Raw genomic sequence first — 21,746 nt, forward strand, 5'->3', positions numbered from 1 at the left:
TGTCAACACAAATCACTACATGTGCACTTTATAACTGTGTCAGCTTGGAGAGCAGCGCATAGAGACCTCTATTTACAAGCAGCCCATTAACTATATTCTCTGTTTTTTTAATGTGGAACTGAAAGAATTTTAGCAACAAGACATCTTATTCAAATACTTTTTTATACACCCCCATTTTCTGGAAAGCGAGCACTTAGTTAGATACATGGTCATTTTCACGAAGTCTTTGAATGTTTGGGAATTATGTATACTAAAGAATTTGTGAAAATTCAAAAGCAATATTGAGTGGGACAGTGGCCACGGGTTTGGACAATTAATAGACACTGCAGCAAATAAAACCTAATAAAAACATCTGTCTCGTCCAGGACTGGAGTCCACACAGACCGTTGCTCCATAGCCAATCTGAATATCCACATTACAGTCTTATCCTAAAATTGATTAAATATTTTTTCTCTTCATTCTACACACAATTCCCCAAATTAACAAAGCAAAACAGTTTTTTCTAAATGTTTGCAAATGTATTACAAATAAAAACAGAAATACCTAACTTACATAAGTATTCAGACCCTTTGCTATAAGACTCCAAATTGAGCTCAGGTGCATCCTGTTTCCATTGATCATCCTTGATGTTTCTACAGCTAGATTGGAGTCCACCTGTGGTAAATTGAATTGATTAGACATGATTTGGAAAGGCACCCACCAGTCTATAAAAAGTCCCACTGTTGACAGTGCATGTCAAAACAAAAACAAAGCCCTGAGGTGGAAGGAATTGTCTGTAGAGCGTCGAGGCAGGATTTTGTCGAGACACAGACCTGGGGAAGGGTACTAAAAAAAATGTCTGAAGCATTGAAGGTCCCCAAGAACTCCATCCTTTTTAAATGGAAGAAGTTTAGAACCACCAAGACTCTTCCTCAATCAAGCTTTCCGCCCAGCCAAACTGATCAATCAGTGGGATGACCTTGGTCAGGGAGGTGACCAAGAACCCGATGGCCAATCTGACTGAGCTCCAGAGTTATTCTGGGGAAATGGGAGTACCTTCCAGAAGCACACACATCTCCACAGCACTCCACCAATCAGGCCTTTTTGATAGTGTGGCCAAACAGAAGCCACTCCTCAGTAAAAGTCACATTACAGCCCACTTGTAGTTAGCCAAAAGGCACCTTAAGGACTCTCAGAACATGAGAAACAAGATTATCTGGTCTCATGAAACCAAGATAGAACTCTTTGGCCTGAATGACAAGCGTCACATCTGAAGGAAACCTGGCGCCATCCCTATGGTGAAGCATGGTGGTGGCAGCATCATCCTGCTGGGATTTTTTTTCAGCGGCAGGGACCGGGAAACTAGTCAGGATCGAGGGAAAGATAATCCGAGCAAAGTACAGAGAGATCCTTGATGAAAACCTGCTCCAGAGCACTTAGGACATCAAGCCTGGGGCCAAGGTTACAACAGGACCTTACAACGGGACAATGACCCTAAGCACACAGCCAAGACAACGCAGGAATGGCTTGGGGACAAGTCTCTGAATGTCCTTGAGTGGCCCAGCCAGAGCCCGGACTTGAACCCATTCGAGAATCTCTGGAGAGACCTGAAAATAGATGTGCAGCGACGCTCCCCATCCAACCTGACAAAGCTTGAGAGGATCTGTAGAGAAGAATGGGAAAAACTCCCCAAATACAGGTTTGCCAAGCTTGTAACATCATACCCAAGAAGACTAAAGGCTGTAATCACTGCCATAGGTGATTCAACAAAGTACTGAGTAAAGGGTCTGTAAACTTATGTACTGTAAATTTGATGTTTTTTTGTGGCAAAAAAATATGAAATCCTGTTTTTTCTTGGTCATTATTTTGTGTCGATTGATGAGGAAAATAAACAATGTATTCAATTTTAGAATAAGGCTGTAATGTAACAAAATGTGGAAAAAGGGGTATGAATACTTTCCGAATGCACTATATATGCCAACAAGAAATTTGCCACAATGGCCTGTCATCATTCACTTCAAACTGTACTGTGTGTTCATAGGCAATTGCAACAGCTCGACTAGTTCCTTACTTCGCATTAGGCAAAAGCCACAAAATACACTTGAATGGATTTCTGCAAATATGTAGCTAAATTCCACTCTTACATTTGGGATATTGATCAAACAACCGTAAAAAGGTAGGCTATCTTTCCCTATGTGAACATCAACAACAGCAAGATAAAACAACTAAAGCTAGCCAGAGCAAGATGAGCTCAAATCTAATTAAGGAACAATAGATTTACCCTCTCAAACCTTTTCAGCTTTTGTTGGCCTTCAAAATTGCACTGACAACCGATGGGGATTATCCTCCTCGTCCTTCTGCAGTTCGCCTGCGAATTTATGCGTTGTCCCCAACAAAGCACACATGCTAACTGGCTAAAGTTGGCTAGCTTGCTAGCTACTTGCAGACACAAATGACAGAACACCTCACTGACCATTTTTATATAGACGATTCGTGACTAACAATTGCTTTTTTTTGCCTATATTTACTTACACCGGCCATATTCAGCAGGTCTTGCGCGTTCGTAAATTATTCTGCGCTCTGGCCCACTCAGACAATAGTAGATAGCTAGCCAGAGTGAATTTGCAAATGCAAGAGATATGCTAACTAGCTAGCAAACATTTTGATATGCTAACTAGCTAGCTAGCAAATATTTTCACATGTCTTGCTAATGACATGTGCATCACTAGTTTTTTTAGCCCCCGAAAAGCGATAAGGGAAAAAGTCACTCACTAACCCACTCCTCCAATGACATGAAGTCCACCTAGCGGCTAGCTAGCTAATGTTAGGCTCTGTGTTTTTAGCTTGCTACTACATAAAAATATCAAATCAAATTTTATTTGTCACATACACATGGTTAGCAGATGTTAAATGCGAGTGTAGCGAAATGCTTGTGCTTCTAGTTCCGACAATGCAGTGATAACCAACAAGTAATCTAACTAACAATTCCAAAACTACTGTCTTATACACAGTGTAAGGGGATAAGGAACATGAACATAAGGATATATGAATGAGTGATATGACTGACTTGTGATCATTGCCCTTTCTAGTTTGACACATCGTCCGTTTTTGTCCAAAACATTGAGTCATTGAAACTGAAACAGTGCCTTCCAAACAGAGGCAGCAAACAATGTACCAGGACAACTGTGTTTTACAACCTGATAGGAATATTTTTTTGGACTACCAAGAAATGTATTGGTGAATTACTGTATATTAATCATGAATTGAACTTCATCCATCTATTCTTCCAACAATGCCTTAGTGTATGTCACAATCAAAAACTGGAGGGCCAGCTGCTGAGTTCCTGGAGGTGGGATTTCCACCTGTCTTTCCCCAACTGCCAAATGGTCACTAACAATGACCGCAGACAGCCACTCCAGGTGAGGGAGAAGCTGACCACACATCTCATGGCCAGCCGGTGAAGTCCCATGGCAGCATGCGGTGGAGTGAAGATTATTTTAAAGAAACATCCACCGTTGTCCATAAAATACAATTCCTCAGATTATTTAATGGCTCATTGGCTCTCTTCATTTGTAAGTCATTAAGTGAATTTGAGAGTAAAGACCACACTGCAACCTCTTCCCTCTAACATCAGTATTATATGTACCTGGCATGGTACATCAGGTGAGCAGGAGCTCTAAATAAGGTTATACGACAGTTAGGTTGATAACAATGGGAAAGGTTAATCTAGGGTTAATCTAGGGTAAATACAATTAGTACAGTTTTCCACCATCTTCACTGGTCTGACAACAAAATGCAGGTGGACAAAAATGAATTATGAAGAGATTGGGTTTTTACTTTCATCTAGTCTTAAGACTCTTTCCTCTGTACACCTTTGCAGATCTAATTGAGATACGAAGAAACAAATTAAATGAAAAACATTACAGGAGAAAGTACAGGAAAGAACATGACTGGTATGTGCATTATTGAAAGGGGTGTGTGTGTGTGTGTGTGCGCATGTATGTACATGTAAAAAATAAAATTGAAGATAAACAGACCAAATCACCTGTAATCTATAAAATAAAAACAAGAGCATGTATTTTTGGCACAACTAAAAGGGAATGCGTAACCACAATACAGGTAATCACACATTTCACCTTTAGTCTTGTAAAAGAACAAGAGCAGCTGAATTCTCCAGTGTGAGTTTCAATTCAGTCAATTTTCAAACTAATAATGAATGCCATCTTAAGTATTGAGTAACTATTTACTTACTAACAAGGACATGGCAAGCAGAATAAGGACAGTTGGAAAATCTCAGTTGCATTTCCTTTGATTCCGTCCTCTGTCCTCACCTTCCACTGAAAACCCATTGGAGGTCAGCATGAAGGAACCTGACAGAGACACCTGACAGAGCCTGACAGAGACCCTCTCTGACCTTCTCCTCCAATGGAGCTTTGAGAAGGTGGTGAGGAGAGGACGTGAGGAGTCAAGGAATTATAGTTGAGATTCTCCCATGGAGAGAGTAATACAGAGTCAACCCACCCCCTCACTAGTCTGCCTGCCTGCCTGCCTGCCTGCCTGCCTTCTTCCCGCTATCTGCCTTGGCTCCATTCTTATGGTTAGCCACCACCATTCATCTCGACAGCCTCCTCAGGCAGAGGGAGATAAAAGGGCGGGGCATTGGACAGGTGAGGTGCCTCGAGGAGAAGAGCAGTGTTTGTCTCGTCTCTGAAAATAATGTGTAGCCATAACACAAACAGTTCCAATACCCTGGATTTCAGGTGGTCTTAAATTAAAGACATTTATTCACCTTTAGACCAACAAGAGCATCTGTGAATTCTCTGGTGTGTGAGTTTCACTTCAGTCAATTCAGAAATCTATGTAACACTAACAATGAATGCTCTCCTAAGAATTTAGTAACAATTAACTTTATAAATTGACAGAATTTAAACAGAATTGACACGTGTGTGTGTGAAAGGAAAGGTACAATGGGGCAGGTAAAAACAACAACTCCTCTCTCCTTCCTGTCGATCCTGTGAGCTGGTCGGCTATCTTGACTCCATCTCTGCTACGGAAGAGAAAAACAACACATAATACCATAGAAGGTGCGATTTATGTTTACTAAATACCGGTGGAGGACATACTGAAGATGACGTAGAGGGTCACTCTGCACCGGTGGTGGACATACTTGGAGATGACGTAGAGGGTCACTCTGCACCATTGGAGGACATACTTGGAGATGACGTAGAGGGTCACTCTGCACCATTGGAGGACATACTTGGAGATGACGTAGAGGGTCACTCTGCACCGGTGGTGGACATACTTGGAGATGACGTAGAGGGTCACTCTGCACCATTGGAGGACATACTTGGAGATGACGTAGAGGCTCACTCTGCACCATTGGAGGACATACTTAGAGATGACGTAGAGGGTCACTCTGCACCATTGGAGGACATACTTGGAGATGACGTAGAGTGTCACTCTGCACCATTGGAGGACATACTTGGAGATGACGTAGAGGGTCACTCTGCACCATTGGAGGACATACTGAAGATGACGTAGAGGGTCACTCTGCACCGGTGGTGGACATACTTGGAGATGACGTAGAGGGTCACTCTGCACCGGTGGTGGACATTCTTGGAGATGACGTAGAGGGTCACTCTGCACCGGTGGTGGACATACTTGGAGATGACGTAAAGGGTCACTCTGCACCGGTGGTGGACATACTGAAGATGACGTAGAGGGTCACTCTGCACCGATGCTGGACTTACTGAAGATGACGTAGAGGGTCTAGCTGCACCGGTGAAGGAAGTGGTCGCACTTACAGATAACGTTGGAGAGTCTGGCTGTAAAATTTCCACTTGTTTCTCTAGGCACAATAAATGGATCCAGAAAATAGAAAATGTAGCAGAAGCGCCTGAAGCTGCTGACCCGGACATCTTCTCTGCCCTTCGCTCTGATACCTGTCCGTGAGTCCTCTCCATTCCCTCCTACAGTCTTCTTATACATAGCCATGAGTACATAAGCCAAACCATCACCTAGCATAACTATAGTTATTAGATAGCGAACATGGACATGTCACCTACTGTACACACAGGCACACTTATCTGACCAAATGATCAGGGAAAGTGTCAACCATAATTTCTATTTCTCTCACACACGGTTATTTGGCACAAATTACCAGGGGTAGTAAATATCATAATTTATATGACTTTCTCTCTCCCTCACAAAAACACACATTTCATTGGCTAGGTTAGCAAGCTAGTTAGTCATATCTAGAAGTTTACTGCTAAACTGACCTGGAAATCCTAGTAGTGGCCAAAAGTTGAGAATGACAAATATGAACTTCCACGTAATTTGCTGCTTCAGTGTCTTTAGATATTTTTGTCAGATGTTACTATGGAATACTGAAGTATAATAACAAGCATTTCATAAGTGTCAAAGGCTTTTATTGACAACTACATGAAGTTGATGCAAAGAGTCAATATTTGCAGTGTTGATCCTTCTTTTTCAAGCCCTCTGCAATCTGCCCTGGCATGCTGTCAATTAACTTCTGGGCCACATCCTTAATGGGATTAAGGTCTGGGGAGTTTCCTGGCCATGGACCCAACATATCGATGTTTTGTTCCCCGAGCCACTTAGTTATCACTTTTGCCTTATGGCAAGGTGCTCCATCATGCTGGAAAAGGCATTGATCATCACCAAATTGTTCCTGGATGTTTGGGATAAGTTGCTCTTGGAGGATGTGTTGGTACCATTCTTTATTCATGGCTGTGTTCTTAGGCAAAATTGTGAGTTAGCCCACTCCCTTGTCTGAGAAGCAACCCCACACATGGTCTCAGGATGCTTTACTGTTGGCATGACACAGGACTGATGGTAGCGCTCATCTCGTCTTCTCCGGACAAGCTTTTTTCCCCAAACAAACGGGGTTCATCAAAGAAAATTACTTTACCCCAGTCCTCAGCAGTCCAATCCCTGTACCTTTTGCAGAATATCAGTCTGTCCCTGATGTTTTACCTGGAGAGAAGTGGCTTCTTTGCTGCCCTTCTTGACCCCAGGCCATCCTCCAAAAGTCTTCGCTTCACTGTGCGTGCAGATGCACTCACACCTGCCTGCTGACAATCCTGAGCAAGCTCTGTACTGGTGGTGCCCCGATCCCGCAGCTGAATCAACTTTAGGAAACGATCCTTGCGCTTGCTGGACTTTCTTGGGCTCCCTGAAGCCTTCTTCACAACAATTGAACCGCTCTCCTTGAAGTTCTTGATGATCCAATAAATGGTTGATTTAGGTGCAATCTTACTGGCAGCAGTATCCTTGCCAGTGAAGCGTTTTTTTTTTTGCAAAGCAATGATGACGCCACGTGTTTCCTTGCAGGTAACCATGGTTGACAGAGGAAGAACAATTATTCCAACCACCACCACTGATTTAATGTCACTTTTATTCATACAAAAAACAAATATAGAAAGCATTATAATTATAGAAAGAAAAGTCTCACACTTGAAAGGGGTTCTAGTATTGCTTCAAATAGCATTAGCTGAGGAAGTGGTATGTTGGAGATAAAAAATAAAAAAGTAACCTGGGTGTTTTTTCACACAAGCACTCGTCCTGTCCTGCTCAGGTTCCACACATTGAGCTGTAAAACTAAACAGATGTCTCACACACTCCCTACATGGGGCTAAAATACTTCAAACAAACATAAATAACAGCACATTAATTTGGCATTTTTACAAAACACAGTTTTAAGAGTCCATCCAGTGTCCGCTTTTCTATTCTGGGTTCTGAAAATGAAAACGACAACAATAACAGAAGGAGAACTCTCTGTGGCCGGAGAGAAAGGAGCAGACAGGAGAGAGGGAATGGAAACTGTGTGGGTTCTGTTTGTCCCTGCATCAGGCTTCCCAAGAAGACTGGTTGACTGTCCATGTGTAGCATGTTCTGTGTTTTGTGTCCATGTTAAGTCTCCTCTGTGTCTGTGTGTTGAGTGGAGATGCTGATGTGAGTACTACAGCAGGCAGACAAAGCAGTCTGTAGTCTATAGGGGATTCTCTTCTCTGCAAAGTCTGTCTGTTGGTGAGAGAAGCTGACGTGGTTAAGTTTCCTTGGTCACTGCCTGTGGTGAGTGCTGTAGCAGACAGACAAAGAGGTTTGTAGTACTGTTGGTATTTAGTAGGCAGACAAAATTGTCTATAGTCTTTCTCAACAGGGTCGGAAAAAAATCAGAATCAGGAAGTGAATTCCACCTCAGATGACATGTGCCATAGACTCTGCACAAACATACCTCTATGTACACAGTTGCCCTCTCCTCTCTCAAACATTCCCCCCATGGGCCCCTAAGTGGTACGTTCCTCCCCATTAGCCTCCTGCTTGGTCCTCCTAAGATTGCTCTTCATCTTCACAAATTCAGGGGTGTTCTCCTGCTCCTCCTCATCCTTCTGCTGGTCCAACTCCAGCTAAAACACAGACAGAGAAGTATATTAGGTTAAATATTAGTACAAGTACATTTTAGCTTGTAAACTCAACAAAAAAAACTTCCCTTGTTCAGGACCCTATCTTTCAAAATTCTTCAGAGTAAAGGCATTAAACAGTTTCCCATGTGTAATGGCTTCCTTTCGTCTTTACCATAGCCACTGCCCAAGCCTGAAGCGGGGTTGCTTGGTACGCATACAGTCCACACTCAAGGTTTCCAAACGGCCAAACATTCCATGACATCCAGGGATATGGTGCAACAAAAATGTTTATTCTTCTTATATCTAACAAATAAATGATTCTCCCATCAACTTAAAGCATAGAATACTTGAAAAAGAATACTTGAAAAACATATGGAAAAAAACATATTATGACCTGTCTGTATGTCTGTATGGTCAAAAAACTATACAGCTCCCGCATCTAGCAAGGACTCCCTCTCCCGAAGGCCCAACTTCCTGCCTTTATCCTAACACACTTACCACAATACAATGAACAGGCAAGAGGGGGGGCCAAATGGCTGAGTTACACTAACAACAAATGAATATATCTCAATCAGGTAAATATAAATCAAAGGTACGTACCTAATATTTCATCATTTACATTCATATTTAATATATTTACACAAATATACATGGCGCTCCATATGTTCGGTCTTTTATACAAATATGTCCAAATCGGTGCTAACACCATGCTTGTTCAATGAACCATAAACAATTAATGAACATGCACCTGTGGAACGGTCGTTAAGACACTAACAGCTTACAGACAGTAGACAAATAAGGTCATAGTTATGAAAACTTAGGACACTAAAGAGGCCTTTCTACTGACTCTGAAAAACACCAAAAAAATGCCCAGGGTCCCTGCCCATCTGTGTGAACGTGCCTTAGGCATGCTGCAAGAAGGCATAAGGGCTGCAGATGTGGCCAGGTCAATAAATTGCTATGTCCATACTGTGAGACGCCAAAGACAGAGCTACAGGGAGACAGGACGGACATGATTGTCTTCGCAGTGGCAGACCACGTGTAACACCTACACAGGATCGACAGGTACAAGATGGCAACAATAACTGTCCAAGTTACACCAGGAATGTACAATCGCGCCATCAGTGCTCAGACTGTCCGCAATAGGCTGAGAGAGGCTGGACTGAGGGCTTGTAGGCCTGTTGTAAGGCAGGTCTTCACCAGACAGACATCACCAGCAACAACGTCGCCTATAGGCACAAACCCACCGTCGTTGGACCAGACAGGACTGGAAAATGTGCTCTTCACTGACGAGTCACGGTTTTGTCTCACCAGGGGTAATGGTCGGATTCGAGTTTATCGTCGAAGGAATGAGAGTTACAGAGGCCTGTACTCTGGAGCGGGATCGATTTGGAGGTGGAGGGTCCGTCATGGTCTGGGGCGGCGTGTCACAGCATCATCGGACTGATCCTGTTGTCATTGCAGGCAATCTCAACGCTATGCGTTACAGGGAAGACATCCTCCTCCCTCATGTGGTAACCTTGTTGGATCGGAGGGTGAGGGCTTGGGCCATTCCCTCCAGAAATGTCCGGGAACTTGCAGTTGCCTTGGTAGAAGAGTGGGGTAACATCTCACAGCAAGAACTGGCAAATCTGATGCAGTCCATGAGGAGGAGATGCACTGTAGTGCTTGCAGTTGGTGGCCACACCAGATACTAACTGTTACTTTTTTTGAACTTGTTCAGTTTATGTCTCAGTTGTTGAATCTTATGTTCATACAAAGTTTGCTGAAACTTGTGTGTGTTGAGCTACCAGTATTGAATCAGGGTGATCTGTGTGTGAGACTTGGGCTATGGTGGTCATACCATTTTGTCAGACGGTGTTTGTCAAGCAAATAACTGCCAATCACACGGTAATGAACAAATACATTTAGCATCGCCTGGCTTCCATGCATAGCCTACAAGCCACTGATGCAGACCTTTGGAACATTTTGGTATATTTTTTAAAAAGTCAAATAAATCCATGTAATATAGCATACATAATAAATCCATTATTTATTTTAGATAGGTCTAAAGAAACATGATATGAAGAAAATGTAGTCTATTTCAGAAGAACAGAATAGCATACTCAGAGTTGTCCTTATGTTAGGCCCTGATCTGGCTATTGCATATGGCTATGGGCTACACTAGTTCGTTTGGCAGACAAGATTTGCTTAGATTTCTGTGGCATTATTTTATGTCATTTTATAGTATTGATGGGTTCTGACTCCTAAACTTGAAACATTTTTAAATATCAGGTATCCTATGGAAATGAGGAGTGCTATAGTCTGGTTTCTACACCAGAAGTTAATGGTTATCTGTAGGAGGAATGTATATGGTGGAGGCAATTAAGCTTAGAATGTATTGAGTAATGGAAAGGCAATCACATGGTTGCAGTCACTGATAAAGGTGGTGAGATGTGGATTAGTGAGGAATGGGGGCCAGGGTCAGGTCACATTAAGGGAGAAGGAACAGTTTATTGTCTGCATCACTTCAATTCCTACCTAGCAATAAAGGTGTAATGTTTAGAGGGAAGGAGGATACTTCACCCAAATTCTTAGTCTTTCAGCTGTTTGACCCATTGAGTAAATAAACTTGGTTTGAGCTTTACTAATCATTGGTGAGTTTTTACTCTATTTAGAAACAAACAGTATCAAGAATACATTTGAACATAGCTGAAAAAATAGAAAGGATATTGTCTCCAAACGATTTGAGGGAGTGCATACAATCGGCTACTCTGTGTTGAGCAGTTAACAAAGAAACAAGTCCTGCTATATGCTTCATTTAGAGTTATTAATGTAACTTCAGATGCGATACAAATGTTGGGTTATATGTTTTGATTTGTACAAGGCTGCATGATGCAACTAATGAAGGCATGAGCTCTGCTTAGTTTTTTTTGCGCAGGCTGCACACACTTCATCAGTCTCTCATTCACAATTTGACAAGTACTTGGTAATGCCTCAAATTTCCCGGCGGCATCCCCTTTGCATGGCCGTAATGCCCCCTAAAAAAAGTCCATGCCTTCTGTGGCCAGTGGCTGTTGTGCTCTTGGGCTGAATATAATACTTATAAATCCCTCTGTGTGCTCCCAAGCACCTCTCACTCACATGGATCACCCAGCAAAAACAGGTATTTAGACATTTATGCAATAAATATAATTTCATTTTTTTATTATAAGTATTCAGACCCTTCACTCAGTACTTTGTTAAAGCACCTTTGGCAGTGATTACAGCCTCGAGTCTTCTTGGGAATGACTCTATAAGCTCGGCACACCTATAATTTAAAGAGTTTCTCCCATTCTTCTGTGCAGATCCTCTTGAGCTCTGTCAGGTTGGATGGGGAGCGTCGCTGCACACCTATTTTCAGGTCTCTCTAGAGATGTTCTATCAGGTTCAAGATCAGGCTCTGGCTGGGCCACTGGTTCCGAAGCCAGTCCTTTATTGACTTGGTTGTGTGTTTAGGGTCGTTCCGGTTCCGGTTGGAGCGAGTGGTCGCATCTGCACGTCGCTCCAACGGGTAGTATAACTTTTTCATTATATTTCATTATATCATTATATCACAACGGTTTGATTTGTCTTATCTTAGCAATTTCTTCTCAGCTAGCTACATAGCCGTCTTTGTATCAAAAGATAATTGCGTAATTATCGTATTTCGCCGTCCTAACGTAGTCTTCACTAGTCTTCACTAGCCAGCTAGCTAACGTCCACTGATTAGCTGCACTGGAGAAACTGTTACACTCAACTGAACGACTTGATTAGTTTAGTGTCAGCTAGCTACATAGCTGTCTTTGCTGTCTTCGTATCATCGTATCATCGTTTCCAAGATAATTGTGTTGTTTAGGTTTAGAGTGTGTAGTCTTAGAGTGATTATCTTAATTTACCGAGGTTAGCTAGCCAGCTATTTGTCGTCCTTAACGTAGGTGACTCTGCTAGCTAGCCAACAGCTAGCCAACGCTAGCCAACGTCTTCTGTATAGAACTCAACTACCCGGTCGCATTCACAGGTTGTATCACATTTTCACTTCATTTTCATTACAGTACAACGGTTTGATTTGTTTGATCGTAGCTAGCTACTTAGCTAGCTACATAGCCGTCTTTGTATCAAAGATAATTGTGTAGTCTAGAGCGATTTTCTAGGTTCGCTAGCCATCTATTGTCGTTCTTTTAACGCAACGTAACGTAAACAACACTGCTAGCTAGCCTGCTAGCCCCGAATAGCAACACTGCAGAAACTATTACACTCAACGGAACGACTTGATTAGTGTAGTGTCAACAACGCACCCACTGCCAGCTGGCCTACTTCAGCAGTACTGTATCATTTTAATCATTTTAGTCAATAAGATTCTTGCTACGTAGCTTAACTTTCTGAACATTCGAGACGTGTAGTCCACTTGTCATTCCAATCTCCTTTGCATTAGCGTAGCCTCTTCTGTAGCCTGTCAACTATGTGTCGGTTTATCCCTGTTCTCTCCTCTCTGCACAGACCATACAAACGCTCCTCACCGCGTGGCCGCGGCCACCCTACTCTGGTGGTCCCAGCGCGCACGACCCACGTGGAGTTCCAGGTCTCCGGTAGCCTCTGGAACTGCCAATCTGCGGTCAACAAGGCAGAGTTCATCTCAGCCCATGCCTCCCTCCAGTCCCTCGACTTCTTGGCCCTGACGGAAACATGGATCACCACAGACAACACTGCTACTCCTACTGCTCTCTCTTCGTCCGCCCACGTGTTCTCGCACACCCCGAGAGCGTCTGGTCAGCGGGGTGGTGGCACCGGGATCCTCATCTCTCCCAAGTGGTCATTCTCTCTTTCTCCCCTTACCCATCTGTCTATCGCCTCCTTTGAATTCCATGCTGTCACAGTCACTAGCCCTTTCAAGCTTAACATCCTTATCATTTATCGCCCTCCAGGTTCCCTCGGAGAGTTCATCAATGAGCTTGATGCCTTGATAAGCTCCTTTCCTGAGGACGGCTCACCTCTCACAGTTCTGGGCGACTTTAACCTCCCCACGTCTACCTTTGACTCTTTCCTCTCTGCCTCCTTCTTTCCACTCCTCTCCTCTTTTGACCTCACCCTCTCACCTTCCCCCTACTCACAAGGCAGGCAATACGCTCGACCTCATCTTTACTAGATGCTGTTCTTCCACTAACCTCATTGCAACTCCCTCCAAGTCTCCGACCACTGCCTTGTATCCTTTTCCCTCTCGCTCTCATCCAACACCTCCCACACTGCCCCTACTCGGATGGTATCGCGCCGTCCCAACCTTCGCTCTCTCTCCCCCGCTTCTCTCTCCTCTTCCATCCTATCATCTCTTCCCTCCGCTCAAACCTTCTCCCACCTATCTCCTGATTCTGCCTCCTCAACCCTCCTCTCCTCCCTCTCTGCATCCCTTGACTCTCTATGTCCCCTATCCTCCAGGCCGGCTCGGTCCTCCCCTCCCGCTCCGTGGCTCGATGACTCATTGCGAGCTCACAGAACAGGGCTCCGGGCAGCCGAGCGGAAATGGAGGAAAACTCGCCTCCCTGCGGACCTGGCATCCTTTCACTCCCTCCTCTCTACATTTTCCTCCTCTGTCTCTGCTGCTAAAGCCACTTTCTACCACGCTAAATTCCAAGCTTCTGCCTCTAACCCTAGGAAGCTCTTTGCCACCTTCTCCTCCCTCCTGAATCCTCCGCCCCCTCCCCCCTCCTCCCTCTCTGCAGATGACTTCGTCAACCATTTTGAAAAGAAGGTCGACGACATCCGATCCTCGTTTGCTAAGTCAAACGACACCGCTGGTTCTGCCACACTGCCCTACCCTATGCTCTGACCTCTTTCTCCCTCTCTCTCCAGATGAAATCTCGCGTCTTGTGACGGCCGGCCGCCCAACAACCTGCCCGCTTGACCCTATCCCCTCCTCTCTTCTCCAGACCATTTCCGGAGACCTTCTCCCTTACCTCACCTCGCTCATCAACTCATCCCTGACCGTTGGCTACGTCCCTTCCGTCTTCAAGAGAGCGAGAGTTGCACCCCTTCTGAAAAAACCTACACTCGATCCCTCCGATGTCAACAATTACAGACCAGTATCCCTTCTTTCTTTTCTCTCCAAAACTCTTGAACGTGCCGTCCTTGGCCAGCTCTCCCGCTATCTCTCTCTGAATGACCTTCTTGATCCAAATCAGTCAGGTTTCAAGACTAGTCATTCAACTGAGACTGCTCTCCTCTGTATCACGGAGGCGCTCCGCACTGCTAAAGCTAACTCTCTCTCCTCTGCTCTCATCCTTCTAGATCTATCGGCTGCCTTCGATACTGTGAACCATCAGATCCTCCTCTCCACCCTCTCCGAGTTGGGCATCTCCGGCGCGGCCCACGCTTGGATTGCGTCCTACCTGACAGGTCGCTCCTACCAGGTGGCGTGGCGAGAATCTGTCTCCTCACCACGCGCTCTCACCACTGGTGTCCCCCAGGGCTCTGTTCTTGGCCCTCTCCTATTCTCGCTATACACCAAGTCACTTGGCTCTGTCATAACCTCACATGGTCTCTCTTATCATTGCTATGCAGACGACACACAATTAATCTTCTCCTTTCCCCCTTCTGATGACCAGGTGGCGAATCGCATCTCTGCATGTCTGGCAGACATATCAGTGTGGATGACGGATCACCACCTCAAGCTGAACCTCGGCAAGACGGAGCTGCTCTTCCTCCCGGGGAAGGACTGCCCGTTCCATGATCTCGCCATCACGGTTGACAACTCCATTGTGTCCTCCTCCCAGAGCGCCAAGAACCTTGGCGTGATCCTGGACAACACCCTGTCGTTCTCAACTAACATCAAGGCGGTGGCCCGTTCCTGTAGGTTCATGCTCTACAACATCCGCAGAGTACGACCCTGCCTCACACAGGAAGCGGCGCAGGTCCTAATCCAGGCACTTGTCATCTCCCGTCTGGATTACTGCAACTCGCTGTTGGCTGGGCTCCCTGCCTGTGCCATTAAACCCCTTCAACTCATCCAGAACGCCGCAGCCCGTCTGGTGTTCAACCTTCCCAAGTTCTCTCACGTCACCCCGCTCCTCCGTTCTCTCCACTGGCTTCCAGTTGAAGCTCGCATCCGCTACAAGACCATGGTGCTTGCCTACGGAGCTGTGAGGGGAACGGCACCTCAGTACCTCCAGGCTCTGATCAGGCCCTACACCCAAACAAGGGCACTGCGTTCATCCACCTCTGGCCTGCTCGCCTCCCTACCACTGAGGAAGTACAGCTCCCGCTCAGCCCAGTCAAAACTGTTCGCTGCCCTGGCCCCCCAATGGTGGAACAAACTCCCTCACGACGCCAGGACAGCGGAGTCAATCACCACCTTCCGGAGACACCTGAAACCCCACCTCTTTAAGGAATACCTAGGATAGGTTAAGTAATCCCTCTCACCCCACCCCCCCCCTAAGTTTTAGATGCACTATTGTTAAGTGACTGTCCCACTGGATGTCATAAGGTGAATGCACCAATTTGTAAGTCGCTCTGGATAAGAGCGTCTGCTAAATGACTTAAATGTAAATGTAAATGTCTTGATGGAAGGTGAACCGTCGCCCCAGTCTGAGGTCCTGAGCGCTTTGGAGCAGGTTTTCATCAAGAATATCTCTGTACTTTTCTCCGTTCATCTTTCCCTTGATCCTGACTAGTCTCCCAGTCCCTGCTGCTGAAAATCCTCCCTACAGCATGATGCTGCCACCACCATGCTTCAATGTATGGATGGTGCCAGCTTTCCTGAAGCCTTGACGCTTGGCATTCAGGCCAAAGAGTTCAATCTTGGTTTCTTAAGACCAGATAATCTTGTTTCTCATGGTCAGAGTCCTTTAGGTGCCTTTTGGTATACTCCAAGTGGGCTGTCATGTGCCTTTTACTGAGGAGTGGCTCCCATCAGGCCACTCTACCATAAAGGCTTGATTGGTGGAGTGCTGCAGAGATGGTTGTCCTTCTGGAAGATTCCACAGAGGAACTCTGGAGCTCTCTCAGCGTGACCATCAGGTTCTTGGTTACCTCCCTGACCAAGGCCCTTCTCCCCTGATTGCTCAGTTTGGCTGGGCAGCCAGCTCTAGGAAGAGTCTTGGGGGTTCCAAACGTCTTCCATTTAAGAATGATTGAGGCCACTGTGTTCTTGGGGACCTTTAATGCTGCATACATTTTTTGGTACCCTCCCCCAGATCTGTGCCTCGACACAATCCTGTATCAGAGCTCTATGGATAATTCCTTCAACCCCATGGCTTGGTTTTGTTATGACATGCACTGTCAACTGTGGGATCATATATAGACAGGTGTGTGTCTTTCCAAATCATGTCCAATCAATTGAATTGACCACATGTGGACTCCAATCAAGTTGTAGAAACATCTTAAGGCTGATCAATGGAAACAGGAAATACCGGAGCTAAATTGCGAGTCTCAAAGCAAAGGTTCTGTTTTTTTATTAGTAATAAATTTGCAAAAAAATCTGAAAAAACGTTTTCACTTTGTCAATATGGTGTGTTATGTGTAGATTGATGAGGATTTGTTTTTATTTAGATTAAGGCTGTAACGTAAAAAAAATGTGGAAAAAGTCAAGGTCTGAATACTTTCCGAATACACTGTATTCTCAATGTAGCTCATCCTAATATACCTACTACTGTACATACCATTTTATTTTCCAAACTATATACGTACCACATATTTATACTCCAGATTCTCACAAATATCTACTTGGATTGTATTTCTTGTTTAGATTTTTTAAATTATTATTTGTATATTTGCGAGTCATTCGACTGCACTGTTAGAGCTGTAACATACCCATTTTGCTTCACCTGCCATAACATTTACATTTAAGTCATTTAGCAGACGCTCTTATCCAGAGCGACTTACAAATTGGTGCATTCACCTTATGACATCCAGTGATCTGTGTACGAGACCAACGAACATTGATTTGATTTCTCACACTCCGTCATGAATTGTCTTCATAAGGCATTGGGCCACCATGAGCCAGAACAGCTTCAATGCACCTTGGCATTAGGGTTAGGTGATAAAAATAAAATAAAAACTGGATTTCATTTCATTTTGGTTTTAGATTACACTTTTTTTTATGCAGAAAACTATTTAGGCAACAGGGATCTTGATCGAGGAGGGGATTGAATGTATCTTCTGTAACCACTTAGCTAGTAGGTTAGCAAACCAAATGGATACCTGCAGCCCTGAGCTGGTTAGGATTTATTTGACATCTTAGATTTCTAATAGTTATACTTCATTTATAGTTATAAGCAGTGGCGTATCATGCACCCCCAACCTCCTCAAAAATAAAATCATATATATTTAAACGGAATTGGAAATCATACCCTCTGTATTTCAAAATACCCCAGTATACATTATATTGCCCAAGCCTAATAGGAATAGATTCTACAAGTGTCTGGAACTCTTATTGGAGGGATTCAACACCATTCTGTATCAGGCGCGGCCCCAGAAAATCTCCCATAAGTGTACAATTAGGTCGAGATCTGGAGACTGAGACAACCCCAGGTTCATGGTTTACATCGTTTTCATGCTCAACAAACCATTTAGTGACCACTGGTGCCCTGTGGATGTGGGCAGTGCCATGACAGCCAAAATAATGGCCTGCGGGCAAATGCAGGCAAATGTGTGCAGGCAAATATATATATATATAAATCACAGTATATTTGTTATCCAGATAAAAACGGCTGCATTGGTCCTTTATTTAACTCAGGAATCACCTGTGTGGAATAACCTGCTTTCAGTATACGTTGTATCCCTCATTTACTAACTGTTGGCAGTTACCTCTAGGTTTACAGTGTTGGGTGTGTGTAAGTATCACAGTGTGTGTGTGCGGAGGCATGTGTGTGTGAATGTGTTTACCTGTTCTAGTTTCTGTTGTCTCTTCATTAATTCTATCTCCAGGTCGCTCCTTTTGGTGTGGGCCTCCTGCTCCTCCCTCTGGGCCTTGAGAACCTGCTCTCTCTTCCTCAGCTCCAGAACCTTCTGGAGCTCTGGCTTGTTCTGGGGAGCTAGGCCCCTAGGAGAAACAACCAATCGCAGGAGCTGTTAGTACAAACATCCTCTTTCATAATATAACTCTCCCTTTATTTTACTCTAAATTCTGAGAAGAGACTTGAGCAGTCCCCTTACTGATAGATATGACATTGATGAAACAGGCGTTTCCATTTTGTTGTGACTTGAGCAGTCCCCTTACTGATAGACATAACATTGATGAAACAGGCATTTCCATTTTGTTGTTACGCACCTGTGTTGAGTTGGGGGTTTTATGATTTCAAAATGTCTCTGCCTATGGCCATGACATAAACACAGGCCCCAGCCACCCCTGTAGTCAGCTAGTTATCGAATAAGTAACTGCAGCATAATAGTGTGTTTGTGCTACAGTTAGAACATAGGTAGTTAGGGAAGAGTAAGAGACTCTGAGGGGGATGGTGTAGCATACTGGTTAAGAGCATTGGGCCAGTAACCCGAACAGTCGCTGGTTCGAATCCCTGAGCCAGCAAATAGTCATAATCGTCTGTTCTATCCTTGAGCAAGGCAGTTAACCCCCCAACAAGAACTGCTCCCTGGGCTCTGATGACATGGAAGTTGATTAAGGCAGCTCCACGCACCGCTCTGATTCAAAGAAGTAGAATGCATTCGGTTGTGGAACTGACTAGGTATCCACCTTTCCCTAATCCTCCTTACAGAACGTTCCTTACCCACTCAAGTGCAGAACTGTTCACTGGAAACATAAGTTTTAGATTGTAAAAAAGATGGTTGTGATTGTACTGCTATAATAATATTGGGGCCAGTAGGAACCTTTACATGCAATAAGAACAGGTTGATATGTAATAATTCTGAGACAGTAGAAGGAACTAAAGGTTTTATATAATAACTCATTAAAAGTTTCATGCATTAAGGTTTACATGGCAGTACTGTTATGCATCTCCCACAGGGGTATCCCCAATGCACTGTCATAGCATAGCAACACGCTGCATTAGCACGCAGTCACACACTTCTAACAGATTCAGGATCAGCTGACTCAACCCTCAACCCTAACCTTAACCAATAGATGGAAATCAACACAATCAAACGGTAGGCAAGGAACCCCTTTGAACCTCTTTGCAGAGTTGAACGCCAGGGTTATATACTGTTCATGTCAACCTCATGAATGGCTTGGATCTCATCCATCCACGGTCTGAGCCAGGATGTATTTCTACCACAACACAGTGATCTGCCCTGGGTGAGTCAGTCAAAAGGAAGATAAACTGGTGTTGTAGGAATAGAAACGTTACCGTTGCCCTCTCGGTTAAGATGAGGATCAGGGTATAGACAGCTGGGAAATCAAATGTAGTAGAAACAGGAGAAGGAAGAGAAGTGTGTGTTGTTCCCAGTCCTTACATCTTCTGGTTCATCATGAGTTCTCGATGGAGGTCTTGGTGGTTTCTGGAGCCCTTGACTGGGTTCAACAGCTTCTTGGGTTTGATCATCTCCTCACAGTCCCCCTCCAGATAGTCCGGCTCAGCCATCACACTCCTGCCCCGAGACAGAGACAGACCTGGGTCCACACACCGATCTGACGAGGAGAGAAGACGGGATTCAATATGTTGTTAGTCATTTATTATACATGTCAATTCATGGATTCATTTACACACTGTAATGGTCAACTATACCAGCTCTCTTTCACACAAACATGTCAAAATCAGGCTTCAGCTCTGGATGCTATCGAGACATCGATCTGTTTAATGCACCGAGACATTACGACCCTCACTACTGAGAGGTTGGAGTTACATAATCATTCCATTCCACTAGAGGAATGTTCTATTCTCCAGAGTGAGGCAAACATCTGCATAGAGACTCTCACAGGCAGGGCTGGTTCCAAGCATAAGTTGTCACCTTATTGCAGAATACCAACCGGGCACATAGGGTACATGCCAAGGGGCCCCCATTGATTTTGATATGTTATGCTAATAATATACCTGCATGAGAATGACTAAGTGATTAGAAAATGTGTAGAATTACAGAAAATATGCTTTAAAACAAATTCTTCACTCCTGTCAAAAGGGGGGCCACTAAAATGTTGTGCCACAAGGTGAGGGGCCCCCAACCAAATCTCACTTCGGTCCCCCAAAAGGCTAGAGCTGGCGCTGCTCACAGGTCTCAGATACTGCTGGCAACAACAAGCCTATATCCATCAAAATATCACTTTTATATGGATATACTACATTTAAAATGTCATCCAGAGATGCAATTACTTGATTACAGACATACAATACAGTCCCTAAGATGATCAGCTATCAACACAAATAGGGAGTAGTCCCATTACCTATTCTAAATTTCTCACAAACTGATTTGAATATCCAAATAGAAGGTTACACATTTCCATTAGTCCTACATAGATTTGATCATCTATATAGATCAGAGTACAAAATTAATGTAAAATGTATGGATAATATATATAGCATGTTTATTTAAGACCATTTCTCCCTGGAGACAATTCCATATTATCATCCCAAATCTTCTTATTGTACTTTGCATGAAAACCATATGAAGAGTTATCGCGACACAGTCTGCATAACAATAACAAAGCTCACACTGCATATGCAAAAATCCCACCCATTGTCCTTTCATTATAAAAAGTTACACTTTAACCGGTAACACATTTAAGCATAATAAAGACTGGTTAAAATGCGTCAAATTATCTAGACATTGGGAAATCTAACAAACATTCTCCAATTTACTCTGCAGTAGGTGAGGGAAGACTGGTATTCTTCACATAGTAGCCATCTCAACTGTTGATTTAAAGTCAGAATAAGCAAACAGACTTCCCACTTAAATAGCTCAATTTGAACACTAGACAGGGGAGGAGAGATTCACTACTGCTGTGTTCCCTGTGCATGCAGCTGTCCTACTGAGGTTAGAGCAAAGCGGCTGTTTGGAATGAACTATGATGAAATGTGATATTACCTGTACACGGCGTCCCCTCACACACACACACACACACACACACAGTTCATATTTTATCTATTGACCTGGAAATAACTTTAATGACAAAGCTCGTCTCTTTCTCAGAGATTAAAGGTCAGCCAGGAGTATAATTAGCACATTCCAAGAATAGGTGCATTTATGAATGGCTTTTGTAAGTAGGCCATTTTATAACTGTGTGTAGATTACTTAGGTAGTGGTAAGATTTCATAGCCCGACATAAGAAGTATTCTCATGAGTTGTTCATCATCATCATGCAGCGCAGGCTACAGGGCCCAAAACATGTCACCTGAGCCATAGGCATGCTAGGCTACAGGGCCCAAAACATGTCACCTGAGCCATAGGCATGTTAGGCTACAGGGC

General features: G+C 44.0%; 1 protein-coding gene across 6 annotated transcripts in view; it reads right to left on the bottom strand.

The window, feature by feature from the left end:
- Positions 1-7,379: 7,379 nt before the first annotated feature.
- The window catches only part of LOC124001469 (protein FAM107B-like), a 78,598-nt gene continuing 64,231 nt past the window's right edge, over positions 7,380-21,746 (bottom strand). For 5 of the 6 annotated variants that reach the window (XM_046308258.1, XM_046308244.1, XM_046308284.1 and 2 more), the window contains 3 exons: positions 19,800-19,974; positions 18,279-18,435; positions 7,380-8,408 (listed from right to left, as the gene is read on the bottom strand). In XM_046308258.1, the coding sequence (XP_046164214.1) occupies positions 8,289-8,408; positions 18,279-18,435; positions 19,800-19,974 (452 nt within the window). In that variant the 3' untranslated portion in view covers positions 7,380-8,288. The remainder of the gene's footprint in view (positions 8,409-18,278; positions 18,436-19,799; positions 19,975-21,746) is intronic. The other variant, XR_006832787.1, reaches the window with a different exon arrangement.

Source organism: Oncorhynchus gorbuscha, linkage group LG02 (genome assembly GCF_021184085.1).
Source record: "Oncorhynchus gorbuscha isolate QuinsamMale2020 ecotype Even-year linkage group LG02, OgorEven_v1.0, whole genome shotgun sequence".
NCBI classification, from domain to species: Eukaryota; Metazoa; Chordata; class Actinopteri; order Salmoniformes; family Salmonidae; genus Oncorhynchus; species Oncorhynchus gorbuscha.